This window comes from Bufo bufo, chromosome 7 (assembly GCF_905171765.1).
Source record: "Bufo bufo chromosome 7, aBufBuf1.1, whole genome shotgun sequence".
Lineage (NCBI taxonomy): Eukaryota > Metazoa > Chordata > Amphibia > Anura > Bufonidae > Bufo > Bufo bufo.
In genome coordinates, this window is record NC_053395.1 from 45,458,238 (window position 1) to 45,473,002 (window position 14,765).

General features: G+C 43.5%; 1 protein-coding gene across 1 annotated transcript in view; it reads right to left on the bottom strand.

The window, feature by feature from the left end:
• Positions 1-1,195: 1,195 nt before the first annotated feature.
• The window catches only part of LOC121008187 (zona pellucida sperm-binding protein 2-like), a 41,634-nt gene continuing 28,064 nt past the window's right edge, over positions 1,196-14,765 (bottom strand). Inside the window, exons 17-18 of the mRNA XM_040440589.1 lie at positions 1,393-1,482; positions 1,196-1,318 (exon numbers count right to left, since the gene is read on the bottom strand). Coding sequence (XP_040296523.1) covers positions 1,203-1,318; positions 1,393-1,482 — 206 coding nt within the window. The 3' untranslated portion in view covers positions 1,196-1,202. The remainder of the gene's footprint in view (positions 1,319-1,392; positions 1,483-14,765) is intronic.

Here is a 14,765-nt window from a genome sequence, read left to right on the forward strand (position 1 = left end):
AAAGGAGATGACAGCTCACATCCTCTTATTAGCAGGCAGTTATAAAAACTGAAAGGTTCATTTCTGAATAAATGCCTGCAAGGTTAGCCCATGTAAATGGGCCTTTGGAGGTGGTTCATGACCATGGTTTCTCTAAATCCTTGCGAGAAGGACCAGGCCAGGACCAGGAGAGGCAGCTTTAGCCAGATTGTAGAGTGAATGCCAGAGAACAAGTCGTTGGCAGCACAAGACCTGGTTGGTGGTGATCAGCTTTGTTATATGGTCCACAAAGCAGCATATAGGAGACAGTGGCACACAAGAGCATCAATTCTTTGTTCTACCAATTGAGGCTTTGGGGGGGTTCTGGTGGTGTTTAGCAAGTTTCTGCAGCCTGTACCCTGAGAGTGAAGATTTTTACATATTCTCTACACCTCCATTGTGTCCATATTCGTCCCCGCAATGTTCTGGCAGTGCATAGTGACATGCACTGCCATAGCTAATGACTGGCATCAGTGGTGATATGCTTCTTGTGGCCACAAGTGTTGGGACCAGTCGATGGCTACAGTGTAAAGGACTGGAGCAGTGGGGAACAGGCAAATATGAATTTTCCATTTCAAGGTGCAGGCTGGGTACTTGCTAAGAAATTGATGGAACCCTCTTTAAAGAAGTTACTGTGAAAAAGCTGCAGTCCATTAACTCATGGTCTACCCAGTTATAGCCTCCACTTATTGTATGCAGCGAAACTCAGATGTACACACGGAGCATATACAGTGTTCGACTGACATGCTAAAATTGTAGTTGGCAACCTTGGGACCTGAAAGCCCTGGACTGGGAATGCTCCTAAACCTACATGGACCACCTGTGAAATTTAGTGACCGTCCCAGCAAATTCAAGACTGCTGCCAACTATGCATTGAAATGGAGGACATGTGTCCTTATAGCCTCCAATCTACAAAGATTTATAGCAGGTACACTTTTTACAGTGTACTCTATTGGCCTGTATCTTAGTTAGCCTACACAGTAGGCCAAGTCAAATACCACCAGGACTTTTCCAAAATACAAATCAAATGTACAATTTACACAGTAGCAGGGTTGTGTAGATATTAAGCATCTCCTTCTCAGCTATTCCTGCTGGGTAAACATTAGGGGGCACGATCTTACGTACACATTTGCAGAGGACACAAGTTTTTCTTTTTTATATTTATTCCAAAAAGTGCTTTGAGCTCAAGATTTTGGTTTGCATTTGAGGTTTATGAACACAGCAACTAAGGCAATCACAGCAACCAGGGCAAAGGCAGGTAGGACTCCAATGGTCACTTGCGTTATAACATCTTGCTCATCTAGACGAAAGGAAAAAAAGTTACCACTTGTTCTTATTTAGAAGGTTGGGACAGAGTACAGGGCAAGATCTTACCTTCAGAAGTCAGGGAGGCCTCAGAATCTAACAGCCAGACAGGACCAGGAGGACTAGCTAAGGTTGAGTGTCTGTGCAGGAAGAGCTCATCTAAAGAAGAAATACTAGTCAGCATAGTTATACCCACTACCTCATGTCATTAGATAAAGGGCAACTGCACTACATCTTGTTGCATTTGTCTGGTATTGCAGTTCAGGCCAACATGGCAAATCCTAGTATGGGCCCACTGTACATGCGTCAAGCACTACCAGGCAATGCAGAACATATGCAACGTCCCAGATTTGACAACTTAGTTTTTTAAAAAAAGTGGAAGAAATTTCAAAATATAAAATAAATCTCAAAAAAGTTGCATTTAGCCTCACTATCTGACTTGTGTTGGAAATAGTGGAACAGGTGCTTCAAAATATATGCTGCTCATGCTGACCCCCATATTTGTCAATGTATTTACACCTGAAAACTAGCAAAATACAAATATGTTCTGTTTCTCTTCTGTTACAAAGCTAGCTGCCTGAAGCCACCACTAGAGGGAGCTCAGTGAAAAGGAATTAAATACTGCTACCAAGGAAGCTGTAATCTTTGCATTGAGCTCCCCTAGTGGCAGCTATATGAAAATTCAGTCTTCACACAGGGAAGAGAAGAGCAAGTGTGTGGGGCCCCCTCCCTCTGGGCCCCATAGTCACATGGTCTGCCTCTATTGTAGGTATACCACTGTCCATAGACTTGAATGTTATTAGCTGCAATACCACCTAGAGTACATGGACAAATGGCATTCCTTAGAGGTGTGGGGACAAAAACTATTACACTTTCCTTTTCATGAATCCCTATGACATTCCATGAGAAATGACCCTTCAACCAGATAGGGACAGGAAGAGTAAAATTAGACCCTCCTCCAGTTCCCCCCAGTGTCTTTCTGGACTGAGCTTAGAGAGTCTTATCACCAATTACTCAAACTAATAAATTTTCTAAATCTATACAACTTAGAATTCATAGGCAAATTGTAATTAACCGGTAAGTGTTATCCAGTTTTTCCATTTCATCCTCCACAACGGCATACCATGAGATTTAAACAAAACAACTTTTAGTGTGGGACAATAGCCTGCAGTACTTTCCTGCCAAGTCCTAACCTGCACTGATATCTACTCTAGTGCGCTACAGATTTGTTCAATAGTTGCATCCACCTTCTCAGCTCAAGAAGTTGCGACTGATCTGGTAGAATGCACCTTAAAAACTAGGTTCTTTATTCAAATTTTTGTAGCCCTTAAATTGCTGTTTAACAAGTCGGGCAATTTAACAGTGTGCCCCTAGTTTGTCTCTTGAAACTGAAACAAATAATTAGATTTCCTTAAAGGGAATCTGTCACTAGCAATTTACCATTTTTTTTTTTTCATGAATCCATGTTTAACAGAGTACCTTTTTTCCCCATCGGTCTTGTTCTTTGATTTTCCATCTTGTCATTTCTTCAAAAAATCGATTCTTGTGATATGTAAATGACGCTGTAAGGAGCCCAGAGGGGCGTTCTTCTTTCTCCACGGTGCCCAGGAACGCCCCTCTGAAGTGCCGTGCCCGGCTAAATTTGAAATCTAATAACGCCTCCAAGTTCATCTAAATCCCCTCCCAGAGGCGCGGCTAAGTGCTCAACACCCCCCCTCCTCAGCGCCGCGCTCTGCGGCAAACACCCCGATCCTCCTCTCGCCGGCATCCCAAATCCCGTGCAGGCGCAGTGCCGACAGTAATCTTATTATAGCCCAGGCAATCGCTGGCACTGCGCCTGCGCGGGATTTGGGATGCCGGCGAGAGGAGGATCGGGGTGTTTGCCGCAGAGCGCGGCGCTGAGGAGGGGGGGTGTTGAGCACTTAGCCGCGCCTCTGGGAGGGGATTTAGATGAACTTGGAGGCGTTATTAGATTTCAAATTTAGCCGGGCACGGCACTTCAGAGGGGCGTTCCTGGGCACCGTGGAGAAAGAAGAACGCCCCTCTGGGCTCCTTACAGCGTCATTTACATATCACAAGAATCGATTTTTTGAAGAAATGACAAGACGGAAAATCAAAACAAGACCGATGGAAAAAAGGTACTCTGTTAAACATGGATTCATGAAAAAAAAAATTAGGTAAATTGCTAGTGACAGATTCCCTTTAAGGAAATCAAAGTGGTTGCCAGGTATTTGAGGACCACACGTTTCACAACAAGAGAATTAAATTTCTCTTCCCCCTAAAGATTTTGGATGTTTGCAGAAAGGGGACAGATTTCCTCCTGTCTGAAAAATTACTACTTTTGGTAGAAAATATGTATCGAAACAAAACAATCTTGTGGAACATTTTTTCAGTGTTTTCCAGACCATCTTCAGAGCCTGAATCTCACTCTACATGTAATAGCAACTAGCAGTTTAAGGCTCCATTCACACGTCCGCAAAATGGGTCCGCATCCGTTCCGCAATTTTGCGGAACGGGTGCGGACCCATTCATTCTTTATGGGGACGGAATGGATGCGGACAGCACAGTGTGCGGTCTGCAGCCGCAATTGCGGAGCGCAGCCCCGATATTAGAGTCTGCAGCTCCGCAAAAGATAGAACATGTCCTATTGTCCGCAACTTGCGGACAAGAATAGGCATTTCTATAGGGGTGCCGTGCGGGTGTGTGGCGGATCTTCAATTTGCGGTCAGCAACACACCACGGACGTGTGAATGGAGCCTTAAGAGTAAGAAACTAAGAAATTACAGAGTGGTTCAAATGGAGACAGAGTCCCAACATCAGGTTGGGGGTCCCAGGGAGGTACAAGGGGTCCAAGAGTGGAGTGCAACTTATCTGCTCCTTTAAGGAACCCAACTACCCATGGGTGGTCTGCAATCTTTATATCAATAACTAGACCAAAATGTCAAAAGTTCACATTTCAGCACTAAGATCAAAAGACTTTAAATCCCAATACCACCTCAATGGAAAAATCTTGGGACAATTTAGATTCAACACCAGGAGCAGAACCTCCTCCAAACTTTAGAATTTTTGGAAGTAGATTCCTTCCTATTAGCCACCATAATGTTATAGAATCTGAAAGACCTTTAGATCTTAATGTTACTCTTTCAGATTCCATGCCGCTAAGGTGTAGTTTTTGCATAGGGATGGCAGACTGGTCCCTGGCTTAGGAGGTCTGTCCACCAAGGATGGACCCAAGGACTGAGAATGGATAAAAAAAAAAAAAATTTAGAAGAGGATACCACGATTTCTTTGGCGATAAGGGGGCTATTAGACATGAGCCCTCTTGCCAAATTTTTTAGCACTCTTGAACTAGTGGAAGAGGGAATGCATATGAGTGGAAAATTCCACCTCTGGTTAAGTGCATCCACCCCAGCATTTCCCTTATTAGGATTCAGAAGGAGGGGGGGGGGGGGGGGTTTAAACACACCACACCTTAGATCTGTTTGCTTCCTCACAAAACTTCCATCTTGGAGTGACAGATCTGAGTGAAAACCTCCCTGTGCAGACTACTCCCCTGACTGGAGTCAAACTCTGCTCAGATTGTCAGTTCACTTGAAGGACCATCTAAACATCTAAATGTAATGGCTGACTAAGATCTCAGGTGATTCTCTACCCAGGAAAATAATTTATTTAGCCTAGGATCACACTTCGTTCCTCCCTGTTGATTCTGGTATCCTACTAGAGTGTTGTCAGATTATATTTGTACATCTTTCCCTGGTAGCTCCGACCACCCTTTTAGCTCTTCCCAAACTGGCAGAAGTTCTTTGGTCTGAGGAAAATCCATCATGCAGAACTGAACACCGTCTCTGTACAGAGTTGCAGGCAAGGCACACCCCAGCCCCAATGACTTGTGTCTATAGTTAGTTACTAAGTCCTTGAAGCTCCAGGGAGCCACCAGGTTAGGGACTCACCAGCTGGAGAAAAAAAAAAAAAAATATATATATATTATATATATATAAAAAAAATAGTTTTCCCAAGGTGTTCTGGTCCTTGTCCCAGCTCTCCAGTAACGACTTTTGAGTCACCCGAGAATGGAACTGGGCCCATTTGACTAAAGGAATACAGAAATTCAGGGATCCTAGTAGAGACATGGCTTCCCTGACCAGGACTGTTCCAAGAAAGATACCTTGGACACTAACCTTTTACCCGTTGGGTAGGGCATGGACTAGACTTTTCCCAGTTTATTAACTATCCTAGCTGATACAGTAACTGGAAGGTCTGAAATACATTGCTTTCTAAAGATGCCAAGGTCCCTATTACCAGGTTGTCTAAATGGACTATGATGACGTTCAGCCTCCTCAAGTGATCCACCAAGAACACTGGAATAGTACCCAGTTTCTATTTGGTTTTGTGGTATACAAACAATCGCATTTAGATGTAAGAGTTCTGAAAGGTCTTTCCAACTTTAATTGGTGCGATTTCAAAAATATTTAAAGGAGGGGGTGATTAAAAGAAATGCCATAGCCTACTTTTAGGATCTCCAACATCCACAGATTTGATGTAATGTTACCCAATTTCCCTGAAAAAACCTTAACCTTCCCCAACCTCGCTTTTGGCGTCATTGTTTAGAGGGTTCTGCATTTTTGGGGTTGAACAATAAACCTCTATTCTTGTTTGTTTCTGGACTTTTAAAAGAGAAAAAAAGGGAAGTTTCCTTTCCTGCATTTACAAAAAGGAAATTTCCATTTCCTCCTCCAGTGGGAAGCATTTTCTTGTATCAGAAGACTTCAAGGATTTTTTTTTCTAGATCCTGGCCAAATATCTCACTGTAAAACGGGAACATTAAACAATTTGTTAAGTCACTGGCCCAAGATGTTAACTGAAACAGTGAGCAGTTGATCTAGCAGTCTTACAGATTCTGCAGTCGTGTCAGAAAATCTATTGCCTTATGTTACATGCACACGACAGTGAAAAAAAAAAAAAAAAAGGACACATTAACGGACGTTTCTCATTGATGTCTGAGAAACTTAAAGACAGACCCATTCAATTGTATGGAGCAACCTGCAAGTGAAAAAACAGACAAGCTAGAACATGTTCTATTTGTTGATGTCTGTTTTTCCACTAACCATAAAATAAAAAGCCATGTGAATAACCCCATAGACTACCATTGGTCTTAAAATGGACGTGGGATGACTGTTAAATGTCTGTTTTTCACTGTCATGTGCAAGTAGCCTTAACCACCTCCGGACCACCTAACGCAGATTCGCGTTCCGGAGGTGGCAGCGCTGCGCACAGTCACGCATATACGAGTCATCTCGCGAGACTTCGCTCAAAGCCGGCCCGCGCATCGCGGGCCGGCAAAAGTTAAAGAACAATTTCGTCACCAGCCTGCCAGCAATGATCATTGGCTGGCAGGCTGGCGATTTTCAAAAAAACCAATCACAAGCCATATAACAGATCATATTAGTAAATATGATCTGTTATATGGCTTGTCTGCTCCTCTGCTGGTCCTTTTCGTCGGTTGGATCCAGCAGAGGAGCAGACTGAACTGTGAGTAGCACCAACACTACACCTTAGCCCCAGATCACCCCCTGCACCCCAATTAACCCTTTGATCGCCCCTGTCAATCACTTAGTGAAAGACAAAAAGTGATCAGTGTAAACTGACACTTTTTTTCACTAGTATTGGCTGTTAGGTTTTAGGCTAGTTTAGGCCCCTTGGTTAGGTAGTTAGCGATCGGTTAGCGCCCAGCCCACCGCAGTCACTGATTCGCTGATTAGCGTATCGCTAATCAGCATTTGTACTTTTATAGTATCTGTAAGTGATCAAAACTGATCACGGTCAGATCTATAATTGTATTAGTGTCACCTTAGCTCACCCTCCACCCAAAACGCAGTGTTTGCCCGATCAGGCCTGATTGGTTACCCACACGTGCATTCACCCATGCCCGCCCCACCGCAGTGACAAAAAAAAAATATTTTTTGATCACTGCACATTCATTTTACACGCACTGCGGCGATAAAAAAAAAATCAGTTTTGATATTTATCAACCGCAGCGGCCTCCGGTACTTCGCTAGCCTCCCCTTTGTAAGACAGGCTTGCTTTTTTCTTGGGTAGTCTCAGGGAATACCCCTAAATTTAGTAGTCCAAAATGTCAAACAGGGGGTATTCTTCTGAAGAGGCCTACAGGATTCTGACCCAGTCGGATGAGGAATGGGAACCCTCATCTGACGAATCTAGCGGGTCAGAATATGAACCTGTAGAAAGCAGTGGCTCTCTGACCCAAAGTTCGGACAAGGAGGTGGTGGTCCCTGATAGCACCAGGCGTACCAGGCCCCGTGTCGCTAGACCACAGGTTGTGCAGGATCCACTTCAAGAGCAGCAGAGTGGGGCTGGTGCTGCCGGATCACGTGGTGAGGCATACACCAGCAGCGCAGCCCTGCCTGGACCTAGTACCAGCACTGCTGTACAACATAGTGAGGTGGCGAGCACCAGAAGGGCAGTTGAAGCTGGTACGTGCAGTAGTTACCCCGTCGCAGCCACCGCACAGACAGGCCAGTAGAGCCCCTAGAATCCCTGAGGTGCTGGCAAACCCTGATTGGCAGTCACCAACTTCAGCCGCACCATTAGTTCCCCCTTTCACCGCCCAGTCTGGAGTTCGGGTTGAGACGGCTCAAATCGGTTCAGCCCTGGGATTTTGAGCTGTTCTTGACTGCGGAGCTCTTGGACTTAGTCGTGGCAGAGACAAACCGGTATGCCACACAATTTATATCCGCCAACCCGGGAAGCTTTTATGCCCAGCCTTTCCGGTGGAAACCAGTCCAAGTTTCCGAACTTCAAATTTTTTTTGGGCCTTCTCCTCAACATGGGTCTAACTAAAAAGCATGAATTGCGGTCATATTGGTCCACGAACCAGATTCATCACATGCCCATGTTCTCTGCTGCTATGTCCAGGGCACGATTTGAGGCCATCCTCCGTTTCCTGCATTTTAGCGACAACACCACCTCCCGTCCCAGAGGCCACCCAGCTTTTGACCGGCTCCACAAAATTCGGCCCCTCATAGACCATTTCAACCAGAAATTTGCAGATTTGTATACCCCAGAGCAAAACATCTGCGTAGACGAGTCCCTAATACATTTTACCGGGTGCCTTGGCTTCAAACAATACATCACAAGCAAGCGTGCCTGGTATGGGGTCAAATTGTATAAGCTCTGTGAAAGGGCCACAGGCTATACCCACAAATTTCGGATCTATGAGGGAAAAGATCAGACCCTGGAGCCGGTCGGTTGCCCTGACTACCTGGGGAGCAGTGGGAAGACAGTCTGGGACTTGGTGTCACCCTTATTCGGCAAGGGGTACCATCTTTATGTGGACAATTTCTACACAAGTGTGGCCCTCTTTAGGCATTTGTTTCTAGAACGGATTTGCGCCTGTGGCACCGCGCGAACTAGTCGCGTGGGCTTCCCCCAACGGCTCATTACCACCCGTCTTACAAGGGGGGAGAGGGCTGCCTTGTGTAACGAAGAACTGCTCGCGGTGAAATGGAGAGACAAGCGTGACGTTTACATGCTCTCCTCCATTCACGCAGACACGACAATACAAATTGAGCGAGCAACCAGTGTCATTGAAAAGCCCCTCAGTCCACAACTATAATGCGCTCATGGGAGGGGTGGACTTCAATGACCAGATGTTGTCTCCGTATTTAGTTTCCCACAGAACCAGACGCTGGTATAAGAAGGTGTCTGTATATTTAATTCAATTGGCGCTGTATAATAGTTTTGTTCTCTACAGTAAGGCTGTGAGAACACGATCCTTCCTCAAATTCCAGGAAGAGATCATCGAGAACCTCCTTTATCCAGGAGGTTCCGTGGCCCCATCCACCAGTGTAGTTAGCCGTCTACACGAGCGACATTTCCCCAGTGTCGTTCCTGGTACCTCAACCCAACCGTCACCCCGAAAAAGATGTCGTGTCTGTAGCAGGAGTGGAATAAGGCGTGACACCCGCTATTTCTGTCCTGACCACCCTGCCCTATGCTATGGAGAGTGTTTCCAGAAGTACCACACACAGGTACACTTAGCATAGGGATTGCATCTCACAGGACAGGCACACAGGGCTATTAGGGCCCTTTTACTCACAGCTGCTGCAAACCTCTCCTTTCACCTGGGATAAAGTGCATAACGTACTTCGCCACATCTTTGGGCGATTTGCGCTTTGCACATTGTCCCATGGGGAAGGAGAGGTTTGTTCTATAAAAGGTAAAAAAAAAAAATACCGGTAAGTAAAAAGGTTAACGTTCAGTTAAAAAAAGTTTATATGTTCTGTTCAAAAGTTAATAAATTTATTGCGTTGCGGCCTGGTTTTTTCTTTTTTGTTTTGTTTTTTTTACCTTCCAGGTGGACCAACCGATCGACTAGCTGCAGCACTGATGTGCATTCGGACAGAAGCATTGCACTGCTGTCAGATTACACGCAAGTCGGTGTATGCGGCGCTGCAAGACGAGATTTCTCCTCTGCAGTAAAAGATACGTTTGCCGAGGCATATGAGCTGAGGAGGTGGCGGTGTTCATATACTTTGGCAAACACTTTGTATATATAAAAAAAAATCCCGGCAATGATTTATTCATCCACATCGATTGATGTGAATGGAGAAATCTGGTTTGCCAGGGCATACGAGCTAAGTGGGTATGGATGTTGGGCGGAGCTCCTATGTCCTGGCAGACGCCTTTCCCCTCCTTTTTCTGGCAGAGATTTTTTCATCCACATTGATCGATGCGAATGAAGAAATCTGTGCCGTTCATTTTTTTCTTTCAGCCCAGAGGCTGAACGGAAAAAAATAATCTCATTACCTGTATGCTCAATATAAGGAGAATAGCAGAAACTCCTAATGCTGGGCATACATGTAATGATTGCGGAGACCCTCAAATGCCAGGGCAGTACAAACACCCCACAAATAACACCATTTTGGAAAGAAGACACCCCAAGGTATTCGCTGAGGGGCATATTGAGTCCATGAAAGATTGAAATTTTTGTCCCAAGTTAGCGGAAAAAGGAGACTGAGAAAAAAAAAAAAAAATAAAAAAAAAAAAAATCAATTTCCGCTAACTTGTCCCAAATTTTTTTTTTTTCTATGAACTCGCCATGCCCCTCATTGAATACCTTGGGGTGTCTTTCCAAAATGGGGTCACATGTGGGGTATTTATACTGCCCTGGCATTTAAGGGGCCCCAAAGCGTGAGAAGAAGTCTGGTATCCAAATATCTAAAAATGCCCTCCTAAAAGGAATTTGGGCACCTTTGCCCACCTAGGCTGCAAAAAAGTGTCACACATGTGGTATCTCCGTATTCAGGAGAAGTTGGGGAATGTGTTTTTGGGGTGTCATTTTACATATACCCATGCTGGGTGAGATAAATATCTTGGTCAAATGCCAACTTTGTATAAAAAAAAGGGAAAAGTTGTCTTTTGCCAAGATATTTTGCTCACCCAGCATGGGTATATGTAAAATGACACCCCAAAACACATTCCAACTTCTCCTGAATACGGAGATACCACATGTGTGACACTTTTTTGCAGCCTAGGTGGGCAAAGGGGCCCACATTCCAAAGAGCACCTTTCGGATTTCACTGGCCATTTTTTACAGAATTTCATTTCAGACTCCTTACCACACATTTGGGCCCCTAGAATGCCAGGGCAGTATAACTACCCCACAAGTGACCCCATTTTGGAAAAAAGACACCCCAAGGTATTCCGTGAGGGGCATGGAAAGTTCCTAGAATTTTTTATTTTTTGTCACAAGTTAGTGGAAAATGATGATTTTTTTTTTCTTCTTCTTACAAAGTCTCATATTCCACTAACTTGTGACAAAAAATAAAAACTTCCATGAACTCACTATGCCCATCAGCGAATACCTTAGGGTGTCTACTTTCCGAAATGGGGTCATTTGTGCGGTGTTTGTACTGTCTGGCCATTGTAGAACCTCAGGAAACATGACAGGTGCTCAGAAAGTCAGAGCTGCTTCAAAAAGCGGAAATTCACATTTTTGTACCATAGTTTGTAAACGCTATAACTTTTACCCAAACATTTTTTTTTTTATCAAAGACATGTATAACAATAAAAATTTAGAGCAAAATTTATATATGGATGTCGTTTTTTTTGCAAAATTTTACAACTGAAAGTGAAGTCATTTTTTTGCAAAAAAAATCGTTAAATTTCGATTAACAAAAAAAGTAAAAGTCAGCAGCAATGAAATACCACCAAATGAAAGCTCTATTAGTGAGAAGAAAAGGAGGTAAAATTCATTTGGGTGGTAAGTTGCATGACCGAGCAATAAACGGTGAAAGTAGTGTAGGTCAGAAGTGTAAAAAGTGGCCTGGTCTTTCAGGGTGTTTAAGCCATAGGGGCCGAGGTGGTTAAAGAGCAAAGGCTCATGCACACCGCCGTTGCCCAGCCCACATCATGGATGCAGACCCATTGTGGTCCCCAATGCACAGAACTGCCGACAATAATTTTTCAAAGATCTTAGAGGTTGCAGCAAGATTAGGTTTAAATAATGCAGCTGCCGAATCCCAAGATCTTTTAAGGCAGGCATCCACCTTTTTCATTCATGGGATCCTTTAAGGGCCCCACGTCTTCAAAGGGTAGAACTTTACCATTTACCAACTTGGTTAAAGATACATCCATCTTAGGGCACAGAGTTAGTAACATTTCATCTTCCTCACTAAACAGAAGTCTACATTTAATGGTTCTAGGAATGAAAAGTTTCCCGTCAAGTACTTTCCATTCCCTTTTAATTAAAGGATGTACATTTTTGTGGACAGGGAACACTGTTACAATCCACTAAACATTTCATCTTGAACTGATCTATGAATTCTCTCATCTCATAGGAGGTTCCAATTCCCTTAATTAGCTCCTTAGTACCTTCCAAGGAGAATAAAAAAAAAAAAATTTAAATTCAGATCCAGACAATTCATCTGAATAAGCAGTATCAGCCTCAGAAGCGAAATCTGAGGAAGAGTAGTCAGAGGTAGCAATGGTTTACTCACTAGAAGGAGCGGGTTCAAAGTGCAACTGGAAAGTGCTGAATGTATCTGCTTCATAACCTTCCTCAATTCTTCTTTCAGGGAAGGAGCAATATCCATAATATTTCCAGTACATTTTAGGCATAACTTGCTTAAAGAGGATTTAGGTAATTTAGCACACTTTCTAATCTTAGAAGCTGCCTTTGTTGTGTGAGCCTTCTGATGGGATATATGTGACTCCATTTTGTCTCATTTAGCCACGTGTATTACATTTGGTTAGTGTACTACAAAATACCCCTTCCCCCTATGGAATGTGAGACACTTCCTTAAACTGTTTCAGGAAATCCACACATGTTGAAAGTTTGAACAGCCTTCCTACCATAAAAGGCCATCTGCCTCAACTGTATGCTAGCCTATGTGTATATACCTGATTGGTCAAATGCTGTTACTATGAGTCAGCTATTATGTTAATGCAGAGCTTATGTGTGACCATACTATTGGTCAAATACTAATGCTAACATATGATTGGATGTAAAGGAAGCTCAACCCCCTCTATTAAAACTGTTTGCCCGCTGTGAATAAACCAGAATGGATTGGAAATAGACATGTGTTCATCTGGTCAATCTAGTTCATTCTCCCGGTACCGGTAAGACTTAATTCAAGCTGGCCACTGAAATCATGTGTCAGGGACACACCGTTAGGCAAGAGAGCAAATTTTCCTAACAGCTTTGGGGGCTCAGTTTCCGGGATTGGGAGGGTCAACTCTTCAGGTCCACAGTGAAAGACATCAATTCTTGTCCGCCTTGGACCTGGGAGCAATGACCAAAATCCCATTCAAGTAAGTCGAACCATCTATTTATGATTTCAGTGGACTGCGATGTCTGGGACACGCAAATGTTGATTGTAAGCGGCTCATATCATTGAGTCCATATCGTTATAAAATGTTGATTGTAAGAGGCTCATTTGAGTCCGTATCGTTAGATAGTGCACTAAGAATAATCTGTTCCGGGAACAGAAGGATACAAGCTTGAATTAACTCTTATGTATATATAGTATAAGTATTTTAGAAGTATTAAGATTATCTGTCTGTGTGAGATGTTGGCCGGGTGGTAAGTTTACGGTCGCATCCCGCTTTGAAATCATTCTGTTTCTATCACTGCCAACATGTAAACTTTGTTGCACGGTCTAGTCCCACAAATTATTTCCTAGTTAACACATGAGTAGACAATTGGGCTAGGGTGAGTGACAAGACACAGCAGAGTCAGGAAGTTAATTCATGGCAAGGAAAAAAGTGTTTCAGTGTTTGCAATTAGAAAGGGCTTGTGTTAAACGTTCAGAAATGAACTGGTTAAGTTTTGTTGCCCTAATGATCTGTGTGTGTTTAAATAGTGACGATTTATAGTCCTAAAATTAGAGATTACAGCACTAAAAGATGGACAGTTAATGCATAAGTGTATTGATAGTTGGAGAGAAGTTGTTGAAGGATAATAATAGCCTGGTGCAAGCTGAGTTATGGTGAAAAAGTGTATAGGGAAGTGACAGAGAACTTGAAGTTAGAGAAATGAAATGAGGAGCATTTCTTATTTCAAGATGGAGGATTTTGAATCCTATAGAGAACAAAGAAGTTGCCATGAGGCATCCCTCCCCCCCCCCCCCCCACCACATCTGCAGTGAACTCCAAAATGTCACTTGTAGTCCCACAAAAAAAAAAAATATTTCTTCCTGTTCTGTCTGAGATGTGTTTTCAGAGAGAGCCCCCTCCCATCTCACCCCCCTCCTCTGCTCAGGAATTTCATATGGGGGTTGAGGGGGGGGGGGAGGGGGGCTGCTAATTGCTAAATGCATGAGCAGAATGTGAAGATACTAACCTGTGTTATTTCTAAGATATTCCAGACAGGGCTCCAGTATTGGATTAGATCTTTCCCAATTGTATGTTCCGATGGTTTAAAATGTGCCTGCAGTGATGATGCTAATTGGAAGTGTCCACTCGTATCAATCTAAGGTTGCACCCAATAAGTCCTTATTCAGATGTGAGTAAAAGTTTGAGGAACATGTGGTACAGCTGAACGTCTTGATGTATTGCTTTACTTCCCCTGTTTGAACACTCCTGAAATGGGAGACGCAAGACAAGAGGAAGTAGAAGGCATGGTTGTGTACGGTGGGGGGCGATGTGTGTAACACTAAACAAAAAAACTACATGGCATATAAGATGATTTGTTAATTTTAACAAAATGACTGTATGATTAACATGTACATTGTTTTACAGTGACAGACCATCAGCAATTCTGGGTGTGGTATGAATATTTGCTTCCCGGAAAGCTGTGTTTGTCTGTGCTGCAAATTTTGGAATGTAACAAAGATTGTGTGATTGGGTGAAAGATACATGATTCAGTGGAATGTGAATGGGTGTGGCTCTGAGTTGTATGTACGTAGCAGAGCTGTGTGTGC